This window comes from Aythya marila (genome assembly GCF_965140915.1).
Source record: "Aythya marila genome assembly, chromosome: 3".
Classification (NCBI taxonomy): Eukaryota; Metazoa; Chordata; class Aves; order Anseriformes; family Anatidae; genus Aythya; species Aythya marila.
In genome coordinates this window covers 98,406,904-98,433,452 of record NC_139044.1, presented here as the reverse complement: position 1 = coordinate 98,433,452, position 26,549 = coordinate 98,406,904, and the positions used below count along the sequence as shown (strand labels likewise).

The 26,549-nt window shown below is 41.8% G+C and overlaps 1 protein-coding gene and 1 long non-coding RNA gene across 3 annotated transcripts in view; one reads left to right on the top strand and one right to left on the bottom strand.

Annotated features, from left to right (window-relative positions):
* Window positions 1–23,768, bottom strand: part of ERICH1 (glutamate rich 1) — a 102,175-nt gene extending 78,407 nt beyond the window's left edge. For both annotated transcript variants that reach the window (XR_014317102.1, XM_082755803.1), the window contains exons 1-2: window positions 23,743–23,768; window positions 9,776–9,967 (exon numbers count right to left, since the gene is read on the bottom strand). Coding sequence is in view for 1 of the 2 variants with exons in the window: in XM_082755803.1 (XP_082611929.1) it covers window positions 9,776–9,967; window positions 23,743–23,764 (214 nt within the window). In the remaining variant the exon portion in view is untranslated. The remainder of the gene's footprint in view (window positions 1–9,775; window positions 9,968–23,742) is intronic.
* Window positions 23,769–24,068: 300 nt separating this feature from the next.
* The window catches only part of LOC309876150, a 119,180-nt gene continuing 116,699 nt past the window's right edge, over window positions 24,069–26,549 (top strand). The window contains exon 1 of the long non-coding RNA XR_014317127.1: window positions 24,069–24,149. This is a non-coding gene — a long non-coding RNA (uncharacterized lncRNA). The remainder of the gene's footprint in view (window positions 24,150–26,549) is intronic.

The window sequence follows — 26,549 nt, the reverse complement described above, 5'->3', positions numbered from 1 at the left end:
AAAAGAAAGAGGGTAACCGCTGTCCAGCCTTACAATTCTTCCTTTCCAACATACTCAGACAAAGACTAGATTTTTCAATGAAACCAGATACAACGACCCAGTGCCAGCCGTAGCCTTTTCAACTAAGTGTATTGCAATATTTTTGGAAAGAAGGGTCTACATCATATTTAAAAAGCTATGTTTCAGCCTATGTATTCAAGCGTGAATGTCTGAATAGAGGAGAAGGGGAATGGAAGGACGAATAACAGCACCCAAACTAACAATGATCCACATGCCTACCTTACATTAAAGGTCTCATACATCTAGATGTGGTACTAATGTAATTATTTTTGTTAAGCCCTGGCTACTTTGGAAAAGCCATCTACTTTGGATTTTATGTTCTGCTTTTAAATTGTTTAGCTTTAAAAAAATTGGAAGATAATTTAAAAATCTAAGGTTCAAACACCCATCACAGGTCCTCTTAACACTTCCTTATTCAGATTCATCACCTAGCTGAGAAGTATGCAATTATAATGTTGTCATTCAGCAGCACTGAGAACTTCAGTGCCTGAAGTGCTATTAGGGCTTATGCACAACTAAGGGCAAAGTACCCATTCTTAAGGGCTTTGGAATAGAGCATGTTTCTTTTTGTGGCAATTCACCCATAACTATTTCTCAAAGCTGGCTCATTATTTACGCCGCAGGCTCATTGAAGTCTTTCCTATTTATTAGCATTTTGCTGTACTGTCTCATGATTTCTCTGACTCTAAACGCTGGTAGTTTATTTCTGCCAGCGTATTTGCACATCTCACAGTTTTTATGGCCATGTATTTATTTTCATGTAGATTGCAGCTTCTATATAGTATAAGATTAACATTTGTTTCCACTGAATACTAGGCCTTATTATATTCTCATTTGTATTAGAAGCAGGAATCCAATTTCTTTCTTAAGAGCTCAAACAAGTGTACGATGATCTAAAAACAAATAAAGATTTTTTTTTCCTTTTCCTATTTTAAAGTACGCCACAGGTCATTATATAGCTACACAAAGAAAAGAAACAAGGAACCGTTCTCTTGGTTTTCTATTTCTTACATGTGTTTTTTTTTGTAGCCAGCAAAAATGACACTCATCTATGAGTTCGGTTTAAAACACATTTGTAAACCATTTTGTCTCCTGTTACTATCTCCAATGGAATAATTGAAGAAGTTATCAATGAAAGTGACATCATCAAACAAGGAATTTATATACCTCATTAGATTACTAAAGTCTGCAGGCTGTAGAAGTTTAATACAAGTATGCTCATAGGACTAGAAGATTAAAAGAAAATAACAAAAAAAAAAAATCAAAAGTACTTCCTTACCACTGTCTCTTCCCTCACCTTGATGGAAATAAAATACTTCAGAAGGAAATTAAGGTCAATAAATATATAGCTATTTTATGAGGCCAAAAGTTGAGATAGGAAATTCATAAAAAGCAAGGAACAACTGAGCTCAAATTTATTTGCTTCACCACCTCCCACAAGTACGCTAACTCCTAAGATTTTATTTTTTTTAGACACCAAGAAAGGCTGCACTATAGCTCATTTTATTGAGGATAGGACTTACTAGTATTACTCAAACTCAGTTTCATTATGTTAGACCTGGCAAACATTCTTTGTCACAGAGAAAACAAAGAAAAGTAGATATGCTTCTTTTTCCTCTTCTCACTCTTCAGCTATGTATGAACTATTGGAACATCAGCATTCCTTTGGAAAAAGCACAACACAAAGTGAGAATGAAGTAGGGAAAAACCTTGAGCTAGGAAACCAAGAAACAGAATACTTCCCAGAACAGAATTTGTCTACAGGTAGATGAAAATTTTAGAATTCTAAGACAGAAGAATAATAATTGTATACAGGTGACATATATACAATTAAAAAAAAAAAAAAAAAAAGAGCAGCTTGTGGCACTTTGAACTTTCTGAAAGCTGAGTATCTGAGGTAATGATGAAACACTATACAGCTAAAGTGTTAAGCCACTTTTTTAACAGCTTCATTTTCTTGTATACATCCTGGAATATGATAATAGATGATATTTTGCTTATATGTCTAAGAAATCAAGTTGTATAAACATGAGAATAAAGCTATCTTAAAAATCTTAAGTTAGCACATAGCTCTATCATTTCTCCTAGTGCTGTAGATCTTATTTGTTCACACAAATAAGAACACACCTTTCCAAAGACAAGTTCATACCTGTCAATCAATATAATTTAAAACATAATGCAGTAGCACTGAATCTAAAAGGCCATGTCTGTGTTGTAATTATCTAATTGCACTCACTGATTGAGTGATTACATTATGACTGGGACTTACCTGAAATTAGTCCAGGAAACAAACAGATGTGCTCATCAGAATAACAGTAAACAAAGTTTAAGGTTTAACCACTCCTTTACCCCCAAGGCCACCATTTTTATCTCATAGTCATCAGTAAGAGTCCACTCTTGTTTGCTGACAAGAATAATGCAAATCCCGGGAGCACAAAAAATATGGGAAATCCTTTGCCCTGAACTTAATTCAGTAACAAATTCACAGTATAATACTTGCACTCATTTCAAGTAATGGTTAGAAGGTACAGTTGGTGGGAAAGACAAGTAGGAAACAAGCAATGTGTAACAAGAACAAACACGAAGTTTGACTGAATAACTACAATTTTGACAGTGACAGCTTAAGTTCACCACTCACAGCATACATGGGTGCACGAGAGGCATCTCACACATTTTTTTTTGTCATTAATGCATTAAAATAATTTCAAACAGGAAGCCAGGGTGGACAGCGCAAATGCCAACACACACACAAACCATACTGGAAGTTAGATTTACCTCAGGATTGTCTGTCAGCCCTCCTCTAGTTGAAACAAGTCCATTTTATTGAGATAACCTTACACAAGCCATTTTCTGTTTCCTTTCTCAAGATAGCGAGCTTCCCTGCAGCTGGCTACAGCTAGGTTTAGAATTTGTTTACACATACAGCTAAAGCTGGCATTTTCTACTCCAATTAAGCAACTGCTACATACTATTAGATGAGCTATTTGTTAAATTGCTTTCAGTTGTCACAGAAGCCAGCAGATTTCTCTATGACAGCGAAGCTGTTTGAAATGAAGATGTAGAAGAGAAGAACAAGTGTACATACATACGCAAGAATGCTGGAAAAGGAAAGAACGGGTCAACCAGCAGCAAAAAAAACATTGCTAGGGGAACCAGAGACCAAACGACAAGGCAGTTTCTGTCACAACTGAAGTTAGAGATATTATACAGGCAGCCCACTCACTCTGAACAGAGACAGGATATAAATACATTTTTTCCTCCCCCAAGTCCCAGATTTTTACATTCCCTTTCAAGCATATAGCTACCAGCTTGGAAATCTGGTTGAGCCCTGTTTCCACCATAACCACAAGAGGTTGGTGTCAAACATTCGTTTTTGGATATATTTGTTCCATTTGCACAGTATAAAGCCATTGTAATAAAGCATGTAATGAGAGAATTTATAGACTCTTGAGAGAAGAACACAAGACTGTGTGACAACACTTTGTTGTATAATTATAATCTCCATTGCTCTTGAGCTTATTCACAATAGACAGCCTTTCAGAGCAATTAACTGCTGAAGTGATGCTGAACTGCTGAACCAGTCCCTAAAGCTGCTCACTGCATTGTGTGCTGCTAGAGTTTCTGTCCTTAAGCGTAAGCACTTCAGCAGTTTGATCAACTGAAAGCCAGTACTGACCATATATATAATATATATTTCTTTGACAAGTGTTGCCTTCTAGGTGCTTCTGTCACTAACCTAAGTTTTCTATAACATGATGGCTCCAGGAAGACAGGAGTAGGGCTAGTAAGGAGACAGTCCATGTATCGCAGCTCTGATGATTTCTGAAACACAGTGTACTGACAGCATTAACAACTGTAATGGAAAAGGTAGGGTGGACAACCCACACAAAGAAAAGTCTAACAGCTGCACTGAATTTTAACAGGAAATCCATACATGGAACCCAGCAATGCTGGGATATTCCACAGGTGGTAAGATTCATGTTTTTATTTTGAAAACATGAATTAAACTGCATTTTTGTCTACTCTGGTAGAACAACATAGTATTCTCCCCCAACCCTCCCAAAATTAAAACTTTGAACTTTGGAATAGTAATATCTTCACATTTTTCTTCATTAACACTTCAACAAAAGGAGGAAACAAAAAACATCAGGCAGGATGTCTCCACAAGATCTCACACTGTCTAGGCCCTCTGCATTTCAATTTTGTTTAACGAAGTAGGGAAAAAAGCCAAAAGTGAAGCATGCATTCTAGGAAAGATTCACCTGTATACAATTATTCATCTTCAATTCTTAAATTTTAAGCTTTATAAGGACGGACAATGCTAAATATCAATCAGCAAATTCCAAGCCCTTTAAGAGATGGCTAATAATCCTGGACAAGAAAAAGACCCAGGATTAGGGAGGCCATTAAAAATTCAATTCTAAAGGTAGCAAGTCTCAAGTCTCTAGCCAGATACATGGAAGTTTATTTTAAATATGCACTATTAAAGGTTTTATGAGTAATTAGCAAGGTTTTAAAGTATCAACAGAAGTAAAATCAGAGAATTACAGGTCTCAAGAGAAATATCCGCCATGAAATTAATCCTTGTTGCACGTAAATGCTGCCCTAAAAAGGGTTGGAAACAAACAAAATCAATCCTCAAAATACAAAATTCAGACAAAGGCCACATTTAAGCGAGTAATTTATACTTAGAAATGCTTCCTTAGTCATTTGCCAGACACTTTTTTTTTTCCTCCCTTCCATACAGCAAGTTTTTAGGTATTTACACTTGAAAACATGTTTGCAAGGTGATAGAAAAGAAAGTTAAATCCCCTTCTTTGTAGGAGCTTTCAGTTTTCCATTTGCTCTTTAATACTTTGGCACTCAACAATGCTCAGGTTAATTACATATATGCCTTGATTTTAAAAGGTTTAAGGTAAGAGAATAGGCTATCTAAACCCTCTATAAATTTCATGTTGAGGCAAGAAGAACCTCTATTTGGAATCCTTTTGAATTTAAGAGCCATAACTTAAATTTAATGAATTTAAGAGCCATTTGAAATTAAGAGCCATAACTCTTGCAATAGAAAAATCAGGTTCCTTAATGGAAGAAATGTTTAGAAAGTCTTACTTATTTGTCCTAGGGATAAAATCCTTTTTTCTTTTTTGTTAAATTAATTTTCTTACTGAAAACTATGGCAGAATAGGGAAAAAAACTATTTAGGAAAATTAGAATCCAAAAGGAAGGTATACTCCTGAACAAAAATTTCGGCCACAGATTGATTAAGGTCACTTAAAAATCTTTTTAAGAGTGAGATATAAGCAATTATCCTCCCTCTCCTCCCTCGTTGGGATTCAGAAGAACAGTGGCATCTACACATTTTCTCCAACCCTAACAGAACTATCCCCATCCATAAGAAAATGTAAATATCTATCAGAAGATCTGTCTGAAGTCACAAAAGACAGAATCCCTCAGAATTTTTATTTTATCTCCAACTATTCTTGGTCTTATTGTAAGCTTCTGTTCTCGAACTGTGTGTGTAATTTTACGGGACAACCATTTCTGATACTAAACTAACCTTTCAAGATTAAATTAGAACAAGCCATAAACACTGGTTCTGGTGTTTTGAATACTTAAGCATCTTAACTTTAACTTACTTGATTTGAAAAGACACATTTAAATCCAAGTATTTACAGGATCCAGAAGTACAGCCTTAAAATTTTATGGACATATTTCCTATTATACTTCAAGATACAAGATTTGTAGCATTGCTGTAAGCATTCTAATAAATACACAAAACTGGAGGTGTGTGTGGGGTAGCTTGTCAATGTTGGAAATGCTATTTTCACAATATGAAAGTTGGTGTTAAAGGTAAGCTAAATATTGTAATGAGTTTTGTAGCAAAAGCTGTTACTCAATGCTAGAAAATACTTGGACCTTAAGTCAAGTTCCTTTTATGGAAATCCAGTTTCTTACTGACACTAAATTTATTTTTTCAGTAGATTTTTGTAGGACTGACAATCACTTTCAAACTAGGACGGAGTTCATATCTATGCTAAAAATGCCTCTCATTTTCCATTCTCCATCTTAAACTCAAGACTACTGCTTCTTAAACAGCCAGCTTTTAAATAACTATCTAACCCCATAACCCTTGTTGTACTAAAAAAGAAGTTACTTAATATAAGATCAGAAAAATTGGTCAATGCCTTTATGCCTTTTTTTTTTCCAAGACTACACAGTCGATTGCTCCAAATCTTATAGCTTATCACTAAACATATACTTTCAGTGTTCAATGCCATAAAAATCACAACATGTAGATGACTGTTCATGCAAGAGCTCTTATTAAATTTGAATGAAGCCATAAACAGAAAAGAATGGTTATCTACTGGCTTCACAGCTGGGTAACCGATTTCTCTTTTCCTATGAGTTTATCCCTACAACCTTCTCCAAAGCTTTTCTCGTTTTTTAGTAGACATTTATAGAACATCAATTAAGGCGGAACCCCTTCTGTAGTACCATAGCATTTACTTGCCTCCAACAGAAAATAAACTCTGGTAGTTTGCTGCTAATTTAAAGGACAGCCTTGTTGCTTTACTGTGAAAATCCTAAATAAGGAGATATGGAATTGGTCTTTTTTTGCTTCATCTTCTTTCCCATGAGTTGCATTTTACCTGCATTGAGATTTTGGATAAAAAGCCTGTGTTTATACCTGGTTCCTAAAACAGTATGATTAAAATTAACAAGAACAGAGGAGTTATACATCAACTAAGTTCTCCTCACCTCCCACTTCAGCTGGAATTTAGGCAGACCATAATTTATAAGGAACGCCAAGCACTCAGTACAAATGAAGGCATTTTTCAGCATAAGAAGTTACCCTGTAGTTACACTAATTCAGTGTGTCTTCATGATAGGAAATGAACAGCCTGTTAACTGTTTCCCGAAGACAATTCTTTCCAAATGCTATTTAATATCACTTTATAGCATAAGTTTAATGCTTTATCAGCCCTTCAAAATTGTACGTCATTATCAACTTCAGAAAAGTACAGATGTAGAAAAACAAAACGGGCAAACAAATGGAAATACAACAAGTAGAGACTTAGAGGCAATTTTCTGTCACTACATGCAACACAGGACAACAGCCACACAAACCTTCAAAGGCAAATTCCATTATGAAGGGATGTAAGAAAGCACTGTAGCCAGGCTATTACTAGCCATCCTCATTGCAGAGGGGGTGAGGGTTTGCTTTGTGTTTTTTTTTTTGTTTTTTCTTTTAACCAAAAGAAAAAAACACGAAAAGGCAATGGATGCACAGAATAGTGGTTGTTGGAAAGAACTTACAAAGGTCATCAGTCATTCAAGACTGATTCAATTAGATCAAGTTTTCCAGTACATTGCTCAATTTTTAATATCTCCAAGGATGGAGATACCAGAACCCTCTTCTAAGCAACCCATTCCAATGCTTGATCAGCCTCAAGGCTGTATTTTACCTGCCTCCCCACCCCGGGGAATCACACCTGCCACAATGCGTTTGTTGTACAGTTCAGTCTTCTGTTTCCTCCCTCCACCCATCTGGTAGCTGAAGTAAGGATACTTCCTCCTAATTGTCTCCAAACTTCAGGAAGCTCAGTTCTCTGTCTCTACTCATACCTAAGGAGATCCAGCTCGCTGACCATCATGGTGCCCACCACTAGACTCTCTCTAGCTTGTCACCACCTTCCTTCTACTAAGGAGCCCACTGGTCACAGCACTTCCAGCATGGCCTCACTCCAATACGGTCTCACCAAAGTAAGGTGCTACTCTATCTTCTCACAAAAGGTACAACTGCTTCCTCCAACCTGCTGGCTACACTGCTAATACAGCACAACACGTAGTCAGCTTTCTTTGTTGCAAGGATGCACTTTGCTGACTCACCCCGCTGGGAGTCCTCCAGCACCCCAGGTCCTTTTTGGTAGAGCTGCTTTGATCCCCAGCCTGCACCGTAAGTTATTCTGTGCCGGACACAGGGCTTTGCAGTCCAGTATTAATCTCTGAGGTACATGCTAGCACATAGACATCTATTGAACTCTGTATGGCTGATCACCAACTTTTAAGACTGGCAGTCTCTCCACCTATCTGATCACTCATTTGCCTAGCTGCTATCTTACCACACTGGTGACGAAAATACTAGGGGAGGCTGCGTTGCAGGACATGCTAAAAATTAAACAATATGTACAGCGTTATTCTTGCCTTCAGGCCAATCGTGCCATCATAGAAGGCAATCAGGTTGATTAAGCACAACCTGCCTTTGTTAAATCAAGGCTTACCACTCCTGGTCTCCTTTTAGTTATTCCCATGCTTGGAAATATCTTCCAGAAGGATTTACCCTATACTGTGTTTGCAGTTTCCCAGATCCTCCTTCTTGCCTTTCTTGAAGGACGAGTATATTTGTCTTTCCTAGCCACCATGAGTTTTCAAAGATGATTGAAAGCAGCTTCACAAGCCAGTAGCCAGATCCCCTGGATGCACACCATCTTGTCCCACTGACACGCAATTTGCTTGAGTACTCCGCAGCCATCATCATCATGTACTCTGGGTAATGATTCTTTCCCATAGACTTTATCATTAGGCTCAGGGTCCTTGGAGACTGGAGGACAAATCTTAACAGTAAAAACCTGAGGCAAAAGAGGCACTAAGCACCTCAGCCTTTTCCTTTTCTTCAATTACTAGTTCCTTGCACGTTGAGCAGTTAGTCCTTTGTACATTCAGACGAGTCTTCCATTGGATTCTACCAAGATCCCTGAACACAACTCTGTTCCCATGTAGTACACAGTTCTAATTCGACTAGCCAATTTACTAATTTCTTTCAGGACTTTGATCTTCTGTCCCTCACCACACCTGTGATCAGTTCTTCCCTGTCTGTAAGTAACAGGTTTAGCTAAGCACCATCCCTGGAGAAAGCTTTTTATACTCTAAGGAAATGTGCCTTTGTATTTCAAGTCAAACAGTTTAATGACCTCTTTCAGTTACAGCACAATTCGATTTTAGATGAGCTACACAAAGCAATTCACACTTGTTCTACATGTAAGCACAGAGCCTTTCACCCGCAAGCAATACCCACAGCTACTTAATTTCACAGCTCTGTCACCTTTTGGCAATAGCACCCATGTTTTACAACCCATTTGAAAAAAGACTTTTTACTTACCTGTCAAAATATTCACATCACTTTCATTGCACACATACACACTGAAAATAACACTCTTTAGCAGGGCACAGATGTATTGCCTGAACTAGTATTTACAACCACCTGGGGTTTCTGTTGCAACACAAGGACAGGAAATTAGTGCTGATCATTGTACTCCCCCCAATCTAATCCTTCCAAACTCTAATACTTGCGCAGAGTTGTAACAGTATAATTAATTTTCTCACTGTTAAACAGATAAAAGACATTTATAGAATCACAGAATATCCCTAGTTGGAAGGGACCCACTAGGATCAGAAGTCCAACTCCTGGCTCCAGCTTCATATTAGCTACTGCTAGACACTGCATACACACATATACACCAAGGCTATTTCTTATCTGTCAGAGGACTTATGCACTGACTGCAAGTATTCTAGGTATCAAGTACTGCTAGCACTTTTATTCAGATTTGTCTGTTAGCATCAACTGAATGAAAAAGAAGTAGATACTACACTGTTCTCAAATAAAGGAACTATATTTAAGAGCATATTATCAGAAAAAAAGAGCATGCAGTCTCACCTTGAAATGATTTGCTGGGTGCATCACTTGATGTACTAGCACCTGCTGACAGAGTCTGAACATTTTCCAAGTCTTTCTCTCTGGATTTTGAGCCCGGATTTTTGAGAATCACCTCCTCTTCTCCACTCGAAGTATGCACAAGAGATGAAGAAGTTTCAGGATAGAGACGTTTCAGTACGTTCCTTATGAACACTGTGTGGGAATAAAACATTTTCAAATAGAAAAAAAAATCAGATAAATTTGATTTTCAGATCAGATAAAATTAGATAATTCTGATTTTAAAAAAATCAGACAAATCAATTTAGAGATGGTTGAAGACATTAAAAAATAAAAATTAGAAAACTAATTGACACAAAGTAGTTTTCCTCATATTCAATGCAAGTCTGTCTTCAGCAGTCCCTATCTCTCCCATGTAATAAAATCAAAATTAATATATAAGTCCTAAACTGCATGAGAATAAGCCAGCTTTAAAACCCCAGAGTTCACTAGTGACACGACATACATTTGACTAGATTTTGGCAATAAATTAATACGGTACATTTGCAGGCTAAACACACAATTTTTAAATTTCTTTTAAAAACAAGCATCTTCCTACACAAGTGTTACAAGGCAGCTCGAAATGCAGGTCTCTTCTGTCAGAGGTATTGCAATTGGATCACTCATTAGAATCAGTAAGCTACAACTGCTTAATCACATGAAAAAAACTAAAATTAGACAGTAGCAGAACACATGGTAACCCAATTATTTCCACAGAAGTAGCAGTATTCTTATACGCCTCTTCCTCTTATGGGCCACCTTCTCATGACACCTGCAATCTGCTACTACTTAATCAAACGATGCTTGCATTTGAGTAAAAAAAAAAAAAGAAATATATGTAAATAATCTAGTCATCAAGAAAATCATCACCTTTACATGAATGCATGCATGTTGCTTCAAGTGACTGAAACATGTTTTATAAAATTATGAAGTACCACTAAAAACATTTGTCTACTGTAGAACATCCTTAGTTTCACATATTCTACATGGTCAACCAGATATTGCAGGATGGAGGAGAGGTGAGGAGGAGGGAAGAGAGATTTGGAGGAAAATATAATTGGAATTAAGATTCCATAAGTTTAACAGACACCATACAAGTGACTTGGTGCAGATTCTTAGAGTAATTCTGAACGGAAATTGCAGCTTACAGATATGTGTACTATTGTCAAATAAGTCTCTTCAATGAATAGCTTTCCTCCACAGCTAAGGAATCAGCTTCACCAAGGTGGGACATCCTTGAACCACCAGTCTTGGATAGAAAAGTTTAATCTTCCTGCCATCTCCCCACATGCACCTTGGTGATGTTTCCATGGTCATGTAAATGAATAGCTACTAGGGAGAACAGAATCACAGAATTTTCTAGGTTGGAAGAGACCTCAAGGTCATCGAGTCCAACCTCTGACCTAACGCTAACAGTCCCCACTAAACCATATCCCTAAGCTCTACATCTAAACGTCTTTTAAAGACCTCCAGGGATGGTGACTCCACCACCTCCCTGGGCAGCCTGTTCCAGTGCCTCCAGACCGAACACATCGGTCAACCTTTTTAAGCTCCTACTAGCTTATGCATCATCACTAACTCTTAGCTTGGACTCCACCTCTTGAATAATATCATTGATCTTATCAAAAGACCTAAGAAAAGAGCTAAGCCTGAAGAGGTACTTGTGCAGAAAGCTTTGCCTATGATGCCTGAATTCATTTTTTCTACACTTATCCATCATAAAGTGACATGAAAAATGCTGTGGCAAGCAACCAGTGATGTCCCCTTCAAGAAAGCACAATCAATTTTGCAAGCTAAGTGTTAAAACTAGTGTTAAAACTAAGTTAAAACTATTGCTCCCAGAAAGAGAGATTTCAACAACTGAATGTGCATTGAACACGTATTTTCTTTTAATAATGGTTCCTTGCCTAGATGTTCTATAGATAGAAAGACAAAACCCACATATACTGGCCTTACAGGAAAGTTAGAGAAAGTAGACAGAAATAAACAGTGCAGTAAGAAAAAGTTCACTGGTCTTTGCAGATCTCTGACTTTAAATCAAGTTATCTGAGAGGTTTATTTGGGATCCTCTCCCTGAGTACAGCTAACACTGCAACGTTTTACTGAAATTCAGAAGTGCTGTTACCAAATTAACATTCAGGCACTTGTACTGAGGAAGCTGTTCTCCCAAAGCAAATGCTCATTGAGATATTGACAAAGCTATATATGGAAATACATTTTCTCCAAATCTGCTGAAGAGAACCAACTTCCTGATAGCTTCAGTGGAGGTTATGCTCCCCACCTTAAAATTGGATTTTTCTAGTCATCCGTTCAAACACCCCCTTCTTCCATTTTAAAAATAAATGCCTATACTCAAAACGCACATTAGCATTGCTTCAGAAAGCAATACGAGATCAGTTTTAAGATGTTCCTATTCTCATGGGTTCTCCTTGTCTGCAATACCTGTATCTGAGAAAGCAAGCTGAACATCACTTGCCTTTGGAGGGTACAAATATTATGGAAGCGTTATTTCTAAGCTAGAGAAATTTTTGTGAAACATTTACCTAGATGGTTAACAGCAATGGATTTACTTCAGCAAAGATGTGGTTTAGCTGCCAACACAAGCAGCATCCAATCTCACTGGCTTTGAGCACAAGCACAGGAAGAAGCAGCTGGGTGCAAAGTGGGGGAGCTGTTTGCAGCGTTTTCACACCTGGCAGCAGCTTTGCAGTACTGAGAGGCACCTCATCAGGGGAGTGATAAATCCCTATAACCACAACAGAATGGAAATGGGCAGCAGCAACACATAGGGCATGACAAGTTCCCTGTCTGGGACCAGACACAGAACGGGTTGGGTTGGAAGGGACCTTCAACACCACCCAGTTCCAGCCCCCTGCCATGGACAGGGACACCTCCCACCAGACCAGGTTGCTCCAAGCCCCATCCAGCCTGGCCTTGAGCACCTCCAGGGCCATTTGAATGCAGCAGGAAGGAACGCACCCCAGCAGTACGCCTTCCTCAGGAAAATAAGAAGGTAGTATCACTAGAGTAGCTAGAAAAAAAAAAAAAAAAAAAGAAAAAAGACTAAATTATTCTGAGATATTTGGAATCCTAAATATATTCTTGCCTGGGAAAAACAAAAAAACCTGCCTGTGGTCCAAGCCTTTTTGATCAAGTTTGTCCTGGGTATCAATGAGCAAGGAAATTAGGCTCTGAGGAATACCTATCCTGCCATGCTTAACAGCTTTACACGTTCCAAAGAAGCAATCTGCTTTGCTTGTTTGCATCTCAGAGCTAAGCTACCAAAAACATTTTTCAGCTGATAGAGGATACCCTTTCCTCAGGGTTTTATTGCTGCAATTACTAAATAAATAAATAAAATCCTGTGATATCAATGAGTGTTGGCTTAACCACAGGAGGCTGTTCTTGCCTGATGCTACAAAGCTTTTCTCCCCCATTCAAAACCCTTCTTAACCTGGAGTTTTTGGTATTAAGCAGCATCAAAGATCTGTCAACCTGGTAAGAACTGCTCAGACTCTTAAAAATAACTACCTCTTAAAGGGAGATAGGCAATTTAAGAAAATTCGAGGAAAAACATCTGCAACCAGAGATATATCTAACTTAGCAGAGCTCCAAAATGGAATAATACTTGCTCTCAGCACGCCAGGAGCACAGCTAAGCACGTGCAGATATTTATGGGGTTGTTTTCCGGTCAATATAACAGAGGGAGGAACTGCAGATCTGCATGCTCTTTCAAGAGACCAATCCAGGAATGTATTTCAACCCTTGGTAGCAGACTTACTTCTGAACAATCACAAGCAATTTGGAGATGTGGTTTTAGAACACCTCATGAGCTGACTATAAAATACAGGAAGATGAAGAATGAGGTATTTGGAGTCTAACAACAACAAGTTGCCACACTTACGTACCATGATGATGTGCAAGGCATCAGAGGGTTTCATGCTTTCTAAGTTTTGGAGGAGGACATTACTGAATGTCACATACTGTATCTGGACAGCTCTAATTTCCAGTAGGATGCAAACAGTAAGATGCTTTCTGAGTTTTATAGGGAATATATTCTGCAATGTGTGGAAAAATTTCCCCACAGCCATACATTAGTAACGGGGGACATGGTTCTGAATACCTGGCCACACAGTGACAACAGGAGAAAGCTCTAAGGCTCTGGCTTAGATGAACATGGCCCGGGAACCCCCACATTTTGGGGTTCTGGGTTATCACAGCAGAGCTATAATTTTAATTCAGTATAGCATGTGGGAAGACTTGTCTGTTCGATGTCTTCACAACACAGAACTGGAAGTTTTTAACCACATTTTTTGTGCTCTTTCCCTTCTCGGAAGGTGATGGGACTTCAGCTGTGATAACAGGTAATATTATTTTTAAAATGCTTCAGTGTATGCTGTCGAAACTGAGATACTGCAGACAAGGACAGCATTACTCTTTCTATAACCACCAGCTAAAAATGACTTTGCATTTCAAATCTACCTGGAGCTGCCAGACCTCATACTGCACGTGCTCACAGGTGCACGTGGTGGTGGTGCCACTACTGTGCATGTTGTGCCAAGGTTGTCAAATGGACTGAACACACAGTTCAACCCTGCAAAAGGGAAACTTCACAATATTACAGATATAGTGAAGAGGCGGCACTGCACAGTAATAATATTAACAGAAGGATCCGGACCAAATTCTAAGGGTTTGAAGAGAGTCTCTGCACCTTTCCTGCATAGAAGGACTAAGCTAGACCGACACTCCCTGTGTTAACAAGGTTACAAAGATAAAAGAGAAAAATGAAGCCTTAAGGACTATATTTTCAGTTGGTGTGGGGTGCTGTCCATGCTTAGGAAGACAAGCAAAAATTCCTAAGTGGAGATTAATAAACTGCAAATGACTACAGAAGAAAACCTGCGTGTACTATCAATCATGGGAGAGACCCAGCCACTACCGTGATTAAAATCATGTACGATGACAGTTTGATCCAAGACTCCGCCGGGCAAAATATTTTTTAATCTGGGACAGGAAAATGTACAGCATTAAAATACGAATCTAGGAAGACCTTGCTGGAAACACTACATGGCTGTAAGTCTGCTGCACACAGCTAGCTACTGAACTCCAATCAGAGCAGACAGCAAAGCTTCTACAATAACCAACAAGACACAGAAGAATAAGGAGAAACTTTGGCTGTTTAATATAAGCAAACAAATGCCAAAAAAACTTTAAGGATGAAATGGTGAGAAGTGTTACATAGCTCATGGATAAGGTTGCATTCGACCATGTCATAATACTAGAAACTAGTAGTGAGTAAGAGTTGCCAAACTAAATGCATTGATGAGCATCTAGAAGTTTATTAAAGAAAACTCGAGAACTAACAGGTCAGAACAGAGCCTTTAGGAAAGTCTCTTCCATTGAACTAACTTGTACTGTGCTGTTTTTAACAAAAAAGCTAGACCTGACTCCTGAAGATTGAGTTTAACCTTGTAGGAACCCTGGAGTGATCTATGAAGAACACAGTTACTGACATGCAAAAAAACCCACAACAAGTCAAAGCTCAAGTTTATGTGATTGCACTGGGTCCTGTATTTGTTACAAGGAAAAAGAAAAAAAAAATTGGTTATGAGGCTCACTAGGGAAAGCAAAATTTTCCAAACGTAATGGTGGAGCTATTACAAAAAACTGCTTCTGAATTCATTATATCTGCTACCTGATAGATTTAGACCAGCAAGAATCTAGAACAGGTCTCTGATGTTAGAACCAGCAAAAAGGAGACACAACACAAACAGCAGTAGCTAGGCTGAATTTCACAGACCCACTACCAGTGTACAAGGCAGACATTCTTAAGTACGTTGAGTTTTACCCACTACACGGCTTTTATTTTTGTAAAGAGTAAAAACCACAATGATCTTCATACAGTAACCAAGATCCTAAATTTGGCTTGCATGTAGGGCCCACCAACAACACCTAAGGCACAGTCACATTTAAGAGCAGTACGTAGAAATGCACATACACAACACTTAAAACATTAGGGTTAGATTTTGCCTTATTTCTTTACAGAAATCCCACATCAAGTTTTCTACTTAAAGAACAGGAAGCACAACTTGGCTTATGGTAGTGGCAGATACCAGTGTTAAGAAGCCAACCGTGGAAGACAGTCACTGCGTTCCTGCTCCAAGTATAACTGTATTTAAACACAGGCTGGTAATAAAGCTGTGAGGGAAGTTCAGAAGTCATTTTACAGTGAAGTACAAGGCTTCAAAGGAAACAAACAAAAACCAATGGGGCCTTGTGTATTTGATGTAGAGCTGCAGTCACAAAATTAAAATAACAGTTGGTGTATTTCAGTAGAAAACTTCAATTCTGATAGACCTACAAATATATATTAAAAAAACAAACAAACAAACACACACATACATTCTCTAATACTGTCTTCTGAACTGGATTTCTATTTAGACTTCTGAAGTGAAATAGATTTATTTTCTTTCCAGACAAAGCTAGGCAATGCTACCAGAACACCCAGCCTGTACCTTAAAGCACTGGATTTTCCTACTGCATAATGAAGCTGAAGCAACACCTGAAGATGCATCTTTCCAGGAATTCCTTGGTGATGAAAAGCAGCCAGTATTTTCAGGAGAGCTTAAAACAGGTACTAAACCCTTTCCATAGCTAATTCTTGACATCAGACAACTAAAAAAAAAGAGCACCAGGTGTCTGCAGTTCGACATAACAGAAGCAAAACAAGAACTCCAAGAAATAGAGCACTGAATATGTACTGGGTACAGGTACAAATAGTGAACTTCCAGGAACTTTTCACCAGTTAAGACTGAAAAGCCTTCCTTCAAATAATGCATTGTTCGCTATTTGAGTATTGAACTGACACCATGAAGTTCCTTGCTTTACACACACGTGCAAACTGCCCACAAGTGCCAAGACAGGAGCAGCGCTGCAGATTTATGACGGCTCCCCCGGAGCTGACAGCATGACTGAAGACTCAGTTAACACTACAGACTGTAACAAAAGCAGGATGAATAGCTAAACAAACAGAGTTCTGATCAACAGCAGAAGCATTCCTGTCCGGCTGAGTGTAGGAGGACGCTGTCCTCAAAAAGCATTTCTGTGGAGAATGCTCGCCGTGTACTTCTGGCTACCTGCCACGTATACTGTAAGCACCCCCGCCGCGTGCCTCTGTTGGTTGCCTGCTGCCTACTCAAATGCAAGTTGGGCAGCACGAATAAAATAAACGGCATCGGGAGTGCTGAACACAGAGCTCCGAGAGGCTTGCAACTTGACCTACTTGATCTTTCTCTCTCCTACAGACAGGAGTGCTGTGCAACTAGGGAACCAGGAATTTCTCCTGAAGCCAGCTACGTGGAAGATGTTTCAACACATTATTTCTGCTGATGCTGAGAAGACAGGAGTGCAGCAGGTCAGAAGAGGATCAGAAGAGCTGGCAATGATAATGCACACACAGAACTATGGACAAGGCTTCATTAAAATGTACAGTTCATCCGAACAATCAGCACACAATTACTCTCCGATATGCAAGAAAATTTAAATCCTTGAAGTCTCTTTTGTTATGTACGCCTATGAAGGCTGTGATGAGCCAGTCACTTTACAGAATGGAAGAGACCTCCAGACACCATCCAGCCTAGCCCCAATGCTCAAAGCAGGGTGAGCTGGGGCAGCATGCTTAGGGCCTTGTCCAGCCAAGTTCAACAATCCCATTATGTGGATACTCAGCTCCTCCTAACCACAGCTAGATAGTCAGCTCTTGAGCAGTGACACTCAAGGACACCACATGGAGAAGGAACAAAAAAAAGTTAACATACTTGGATTTCAGCAAGACTCAGGGTGTAAAAGTGTTTTAAGAGACCCCTGCGTACAGAAAACATTAGCTAGACTGACATTTTTACCAGCTAGCAGGTGGGAAACTGATGAGTACTTCCATCTAGCAGCTGTTCTCCATCCCCTTAAGCAGTTTTCTACAAAGCTTACTTCCCCTTCAATCACGCAAGACAGAATTTCATGTTTTAGGTCTTCTGGATTATTTCTGAAGGAGCTGCTCAGCTGGCCAAGCTGATGAACCTTGTATTGTTTCGGCCTGACACACAGAGCCATGACCCAAGAATCTGCACGTCTCAAAAAGAGAAGTAGCACCTAGTTCACACTGCAGACGCCAGGAGCAAAATTCAGTTTGCAGTTACACCACTGAGCGATAGACACGTGCAAGGCATCATGCTCAGATTGCACATCAGACACCCCTCCGGAGAGCTGCTGTGTATACCAGACAGCAATTCATCAGGCCAGCCACTGGGCATCCAAAATTCATCAGGCCAGCCACTGGTACCACTGGGTACAAACGAAGCTGTACTGAGTACAAACCCCTTTATCACAGAGCCATAGAAGAGCTTGGGTTGGAAGGGACCTTAAGGATCACCCCGTTCCAACCCCCTGCCATGAGCAGGGACACCTCCTAGGTTGCCCAAAGCCCCATCCAGCCTGGCCTTGAATACTTCCAGGGATGGGGCATCCACAGCTTCTCTGGGCAACCTGCTCCACTAGATCAGGTTGGCCAGAGCCTTCTGGAAATCAATACACGCACATCTGAGAATTAGATTTGTTAACCTTGACCTGAGCCTCATAATACAAGGCTAGTCAGATACGCATTGCTTCCAGACAAAAACAAAACCCCAAATCATCCTTCTTTCTATAGCCAAAACCTCAAATGCGGATCAAAGAGGGGACAGCTGAGATCTCTAAGACACCAGAACCACTGCTGGAAACAGCAGAGACCAGAGCTCTGGATTAAGTGAAACGTGTGTCTGCAGACAAGTTCTAGCCGTAACTACAAGTTCTAGACTTAACTACATCTACAAATCAATAGCTCTACATATTAATTCTCTCTTTTTAACCCCAGAAAGCCCTTGTTTCTTAAAAGCATTTACTTGCTGAAATTCTTTCTTGATGAATTTGCCAAATAATTTTTCAGCTTCATGTTTCAGTGTTGAATTCACTTGGTACCTTAAGGCCAGAAAGAACACTAAGGCCATCTCGGCTGAAGGACTGGAAGAAATAATTTTACACACTTACCCACACTGAGACCAACTTGTGTCTGAATACATATAACTTATCCCAAAAGACCTTGGAGGCCCTTCAAGAAGTGGAGGCACTAAATACTTCACTTAAGTTTTTTGTACTGCTTAATCACCTCTCCAAGTATAATCTTACAGTTCTATTACCCAGAAAAACCATGAATGACAGCTTAAAGGGAAAAATGTACATTTTTTGGCTGCATGTCCACACAAGGTGGGAACTTTCCTCTCCTCCAGTTTTACAATTTATCTCACTGACATTCCATATAGCAGGTAACTTTACTCTTAAAAAAGCTATTAATTTAAGTGGAAAAAGAGGACCCATTGCTTGGGTATCAAACAGAATTTATTTGCATTCAAGGTCATGTGAATTCTGTGCTTGGGCTGCTAGATGTCAGCTGCCTGCATCTCAGCACTGTTGTTAACCATAACGCCATGGGGAGCTGCATGAGAAGCTCATATGTTGTCATTTTTAATCTGCTGTGTAATACTAATTTCACCATCTTAAGGTTTGTCTCAAGACCTCAGTTGTTATTCTCTCCGAAACAACGTCCATTAGCGTTCCATGTCCCATTAGACATTAAAACCAGATACTAATTGCCTAGATTTTACTTGTCCTATTCTTTACTACAGTTCAATAACTACATAGTTTAAAGAACTTCCAGCTTTGTGCTGTAATATAGCAGTCCATAAAAAAGTGTCTCAATTTATCTTCTCACTTAGCACTGTGTTTTATCAGACATGGAAAAATCACTGCTACCCGAAACTTCAGTAATTTATCATTCTCCCTTTCTTTGAGGCAACTCTTGAATGAGAGCAACTTATTTAAGTATACGGCTTAACACAAGTCATTTGAGGAGAAAGAATGGAAAAAATATATAAATGACTGCATACCCTGAACTTTTGTATTCAGCTAAATTAATCAGTAAGTCACAACAGGCAAGTGATTTACCAGAGATTGACCTCTGGGCATCCAGACCAACACAGTTTACAGCAATTGCAGATACAAAACAGTAAGATATTCACTACAGAAAGCAGACATTTATTTTCTCTTCTTAGCTAAGATGAAACTGATGCAGCTTCACTAAGCACGATCCCCGTGTCACATCGCAGCTTCACATCAGTACGCCTGGTGTTGTACCTGTCAGCAAGTTCTACACGACTGTGTAGTTCAATACGGATCTGACTAATAGATCGTGCCATCCTGTCTCAACAAAGGCTTTAGAGATCTCTCAGTAGGCCACCTCAGTCGCGACCGCAGGCTCCCAGACATCTAATAAACTTGACTTGACATGACACGGGATGCAGATAATCAGACACGCAGCTATCACAATGAGAACATCAGGATTTTGTTTCAGCTGTTCGTAAGAACCCCCTGTGCCTCGTGGTGAAGCCTTGTTACGCTGGGTCTTCTTACTACAGTCCTGGGAAAACGAAGCATCCTCACCATGGTATCAGTCTGTGCATGCTATCCGTGCTTCCAGGTGTCTTTCACAATACATTGCTCACACTGCACAACCAAACAGACCTCACTCAGAACAGATAAAACACCTCACATCCATTCTTAAGAAAGAAGCTCAATTTTGCTGAGTAAAAATGATAATAACTCTTGCTATTCAAAGTTGGGCCAAGCATAAATCCTGGCAGTAGGAAACTCTTCTTACCCTCTCTTCTCAAGAAGTAGATGGCAAGCGGGGAAGGGCATGAGAAGGTGAAGAAAACATCAATCACCCAAATTGTGCATTTCAACATCACTGGCCACCAAAACCAGCTCTACCAACAATGATTTAAGCTTTCTAAATGTCAGGAAGTTTAAACCTTACTTCAGCTAGACCATTGCAACTGAAGAACTCTTACCCTGCTTTAGGGATGCAAAGAACACAAGGCCTGAAGCAAGCACACTGTAGCACACAAATGCTGGTTGAAGTTAAAGCAGCAGCCTTTTCCTTCTGAGCAAGTACAGTAAGTTTTTACTAAATCTTGTCAGTTCCTTGTTCCGTTCTAATACAGAAACGCCTTTGGCATCGCCAAGTAATCCTACAGTAGATGCTGCAGGTAACATGGAAAACAGGCCAGCTGTACAATAATGGCCTGAAGCACTGCTGTAAGAATAGCTGAAAACTAGTGAAAAAACACAATTCAGAGTTCAGATTGCTGAAAAGGAAGAAAAAATATGGAAATTTTAAAGCAAGCTTGCTCTCCCTGCTTGTAGGAAACTAGACGCCCAAAATACAAGTATTTACAGAACAACCACAAAACTATCGGGGTAGTATCACTGGGCATAAACCCTTATATACAATCTAAGTACAACTGCATGTCCACATCACTGTCTTCAGGGAGTAAATATACCCCTTCTTGCTGTGACTATTTGATTGCAACAGAAAAACCAACAATTTCTGCAAATGTCCCCACATACATATAACAAATCAATATCTTATTAAATAGCCCATCATTACCAAGTACTGGAAGATTCAAGGAAAGAGGATTTTTCTTTTCTTGTTAGTTACAAAGGGTACTTTAATATAAGCCATTAAGCAACCCTCAATAGAAGTGCACATTTCTAGACACATTGATTTCAACCTTTTGCACCAAACACGACCAGAAAAATGAGAAATCATACACTGCCTACTGAAAATGACAAGCTAGTGACTTTCTGAGGATTGCTCCAAGATATTCCATAGACAATCTTTCTAGACAGTTGGAAACTACTAATTAACAGCTTAAAAGCTAGATTTGTGGAATCAAAAGCCATCACATACTGATTGTTAAAAATAAATAAATAAATAAATAAAAACACCAAGCCCAGAAATGACACCCTTTCCCCACTTTTACCAAATAACACAAGTACATACACCCGATCCCCAAAAAAGTACCCTAGCATCTTCACACAGATACATGTCTCTCTCATGGACCATTCTGCAAAGTATTGAAGAAATGCTCCAAAATATTATTTCAAAAGAGTAAGCCAAAAAAATAAAAATAAAAAATAAACCACACCCACAAAACTGGAAAAAAAAAACCACACCATTACAAACCAAAGAAACACCTCTCCATCTCATTTCAATCCCTATAAAAGTACGAGCTTCCTGCCCCAAACTTAAGACTCATCTCAAAAAGACTGAGATGCCACTCCTCAAAGCACTGTTCTCACTGCTCAAAAGTATTTTGTTAGTGTTGCTGTTCTTTTAATCACCCAAACCTCAGACAGGAAGCCTTCTGTAGCATCACTTCCTACAGCATGGTAAGTTTTCTAACACTTCTTAGCAGTGAAGGTCAGTGATCTGTAGGACACCTACACCCATACCTTAAGCCTACCCATCAGCAGCTGGAAGGGCACTCTGTAAGCCTGTATGACAGCATAACTTTGGAACCACACAAACTTTCAAGAACAATGAATGTGGCTTTGAAGAAGCAGCTGATGACGTTTAACAGCTACGAACTCCAAATTTGTCAGTGCAGTGAGGATAATCATTTTGTCAATAATGCATACAATAAGAAATGCTGGTTCATCTAGGCCTGCTATGTATCATTGGTATATGTGACTGAAAGACAACTAAAAGACACATACAAAACTCAAAAGCATTTGACTTTCTCTGTTAGGCCTGTCCAATCCAGTGCTGGCAAAGTCAATAATAAGTATATCTTACTTAGTATGCCAGCAGTGTAGGTATCTGTAAGTAACGAGGATTCTCTTCAGTGACAATTAGTACCACAACCTGGTACCACAATTAGTACCACAAGCTGTTGACCACCCCTTCCATTCTGTCTTCAAGTGTTCATTTGTAATACAGACCAAAAAAAAAAAAAAAAAAATCAAAAAAAAAAACAAACACAGAATCTGTATACACAGGACCAAAAGAGATCTTAAGGAGATGCAAATAAACCTTTTTCAGCTCTTTTCCGAGACACTTTTTCCCTTTAAAGGCATACAGTTTTACAGAATAGCAAGTCACCAGTTCCCATACATGCTATCAGCTGCCGAGCCTGTGCAGATAAAGTTGCAGACTGCCAACTTTGTCGTTTCACCCCAGGCGACCACACGGCATCCCATCCGTCTCCTACTGCTTGCTGTATTTTATTCCCAATCTCAAACCACCATCCTTTAGAGGGGCTGCAGAGGACAGGAGCACTTCCTAACTTTAAAGGCAGTCGCTCAGCACGATCGGTTTAGCTTTCTCACCCGCCTTAGCGAAACAAGCAGCTCTTTATTTAACCTTTAAGAAGCCGGAGCCCTGTGGCATTTGCTTTCCTTGCTCTCAGCCCTAAGTCCCACGTTTACTTACACGCTCACTCTTCCCAACTCGCTCCCTCCCACCGGCCAGCAGCGCCGGACAGACAGACAGACGGACACCAGGCAGGGTTACCCCACCCACCACCACCCGTACCCAAAGCAGCGATCGCTTCTCCGGCTCTGCAGCTCCTCCAGAGCCCCCCTGAGGGCACAGGGCGGCCCCGAGCCCCCCATCACCCCCCTCGCACAGGGGACGGGAGGCGCTGAGCCCCGCAGGGCACAAGCAGGCACCGAGCGGGCTGCAGCCGGGCTCGGGCCGCTCCGTTTTGCTCCCTCAGCGCTCCCGGGGGAGCCGCGGCAGCAGCCCGGGGGCGAGCCGAGCTTATCCAAATTAACAGAAACAACATAAAATAACAACAAAGGGCGGCGGTGCCGAGCCCCGGAGCTCACAGCACGGACCCTACCGCGCTCCTTCCCCTCTCCCAGCCCCCCAAACCCGCCGGCAGGGCGAGGCGGAGCAGGGACGGCTCCTCTGTGGGGAGCCCCCGGCCGCTAACCGCCACCCCGCGACCGTTGCGGGCCGTTACCGGCCGCCATGACGCGCCCCGCCGCCGCCTCACCTTCCCTCCAGCCCAGGGCCATGGCCCCTCCGCTCCGCCGGCGGCCCCGCCCTCCCGCGCCCCGCCCCGGCCCGTCCATCAGCCGCTTCGCGCCTTCCTATTGGCTGGCGGCGGGGCGGGGGGCGGGCCCTCTTCCCCCCACCCCCCTCCGCGGGCTCCGGCAGGGGGCGCGCGGCCGCGCGCACTCGGCCGCGGGGGCGCGCACGGGGAGGGGAGAGGAGGGGGGGGCCCGGCGGGGCGCTGCTGGGTGCGCGGCGCTGCTCCTCCTCCTCCTCCTCCTCCTCCTCCTCCTCCTCCTCCTCCTCCTCCTCCTCCTCCCGCACCCGCACCCGCACCGAGGCGGCAGCCCCGCGCCCAGCCCGCCCCTGCCCCGGTAATAATGCACTAGAATGTCAGCGCTGAGAAAGGTACGGGGACAGCGGGGGGCTGAGGGGGTCGGCGGGCGAGGGGCGAGGGCACGGTGCCGCCAGGGCAGCGCCGCTGCAATTTGGGGGGACGCGGAGGGGTGTGGGGGGGGGGTCGGTGCCGGGGGCTCACGGCCGCGGAGCACCCCCAAATCACACGGGGGGGGCGCGCTGGGGAGGGGGGGCTGGCGGAGGGTCGTGGGGAGAGGGCAGGAGTGTGCGGAGCGGGGCGGTGCTCCCAAATCCCAAACCTTCCCCGGGTGATGCTCCCAAACCTTCCCGGAGTGATGTTCCTAAACCTTTCTTAGGTGATGCTCCCAAATCCCTCCCGGTGATGCTCCCAGACCCTTCCCGGGTGCTGCTCCCAAATCTCTCCCGGGTGATGCTCCCAAACCTTTCCCCATCAATGCTCCCAAATCCCTCCCGAGCACTATCCCCAAACCTTTCCCCAGCGATGCCCCGAGCCCCGCGGCGATGCTCCCCATCCTTTCCCACTCGCTGCTCCCCAAAACCTCCCCCAGTTTCCATCACGGAGCCCCTCACCCCGGCCGGGAGGGGGTTTCAGCCCACCCCCGCGGTGCCCCCGGCAGAGCAGGGAAAGCGGGACGAGGAAAAGTTTCAGCCCGGCACTTCGGGCTCCAAAAGCCGTCGCCGGCTGCTTTCGGCGGAGCCTCTCCTCTCGGCACCGCAAGTTTTCGCTGTGCTCCACGCCGCTGCTTGTAGGGCTGAGCAGGTTTTATCCTCGGTATCCGAAAGGCTGCGTGGCGTGTCCCCGTTTCCCCCCTTCCCCAATCGTTTTTATATGCTTTCGAAACACCCGGCGTGTGGTTAAATTACATTGTATTGTATACTCGGGTTGTATTTAACACTCTCGTGAATTGCAGGGCTGTTGTGTGTTGGGGATTTAATTCTGAGCGCTGTAGTGATCTGACACAATATTCCTAAGTTGGGGAACGCATTTATTATGCCCTCGTTCGGTTCAACGTGAAGTAAAAACTAGGACTGTCAAATACCTTCCTTGATTCTGTTGTAGATTACTGCCAGCTTTTCGTTTTAGCACCGCACGGTGCTGTTGGCATCTAGTTGCACGTATACCTGCCTGCCCTCAGGGCAAAGCCGGGCGTCCCTCCTCCTCGCCTTTCTAGAATTTGCAGCCCCCCTGAAATTGCCTGAGATCTCTGCCACAAACGAAGGGTGCGCTTAGAGGCAAATTGTACGATGGATGGCTCCACGGAGGGGCTGAGGAGAGCCTGTGCTGGCCATGCAGGTGGCAAAACCCCACGGTGGTGGTGATGCTCCTAGGGACTGAACGGCAGCGGGGTGTCCCGAAGTGCAGGGAAACGTCCCACGGCAGCTAGAGCTGAGGTTGTTGGCCGTGCCAAGCTCCCGCAGGCTGCCGAGTCGAGGCAGAAATCGAGCAGGATGAAGTTTGTTACAACTAACTAATAATTCTTTCTGATAAGTATCAAGCAAGTTGCTTTAATATAAGTGAGCAGGTGTGATATCTCTAGGGGGAAATGTGTTCCTGTCCCGCTGTGCCTGTGCACCACGGAGCATCCCACCTGCAGCATGGCTGCTGCAGCTCCCTTGAGCCTCCTAGCCAAGGGTACAGTAGGTTTTTGTCTGACAGCGGATGCTCTGATAGGAAATATGCACAGACAGCCTTAACAACTACATTTCATCTTGATTGAGAGCTTTATCTGGCTAAACTACAGAAATTTGAATAATTATTGGGATAGTTTTTGTGTACCTTAGCAAAGGTGGTCAGACATTATTTTACACCTGCCTTTCCTAGGCGGGAACTTTTTTCCCTGCTTGCAATTACACGTAGTCAAAGCAATTTCCCTGCGTAGCGATGATAATCCTATGAGTAGTTTTGGTAATAAAAAGAACGTTGAAATAAACCCTTGTTTTTTCAAAGGTGTACCATCAGGGGGCCCTTTCAAACTGCATCAGTCAAACGAAAACAGCTGCTTCAGTTCTACTGCGTGAACAAGACAATTCCTGTTAGATGCCTCAGTTCATCACCGCAGAGAATTAGTTTATCTAACCACACGTGGTAAAGGGGGTGACCACTAATGCAGAAAGTGAGAGCTCATCAGTTATGACTGTATTTAAGAGAGATTTTCAGTTCTTAAAACTCTGTTGTAAGGACCAAAACGTCCCACCTGAGTCCACAGTAGGCTGTTTGCTAAATGGGTAGTTTTGTTTGGCTAACTACAGAAAGGAATTAAATGTAGATGAGTTTGCTTCGCGAAAATTCATAGTCATCCACGAACCATATGGCTTTCTTACCTCTCGTAGAGAAATACATCTATGCATGGCAGATACAGTATGTCAACAGCTATGATCAAATATAAGTAGAAGTGGGCACGGATGATTCAGAATCTCCTTTAGAGCAGG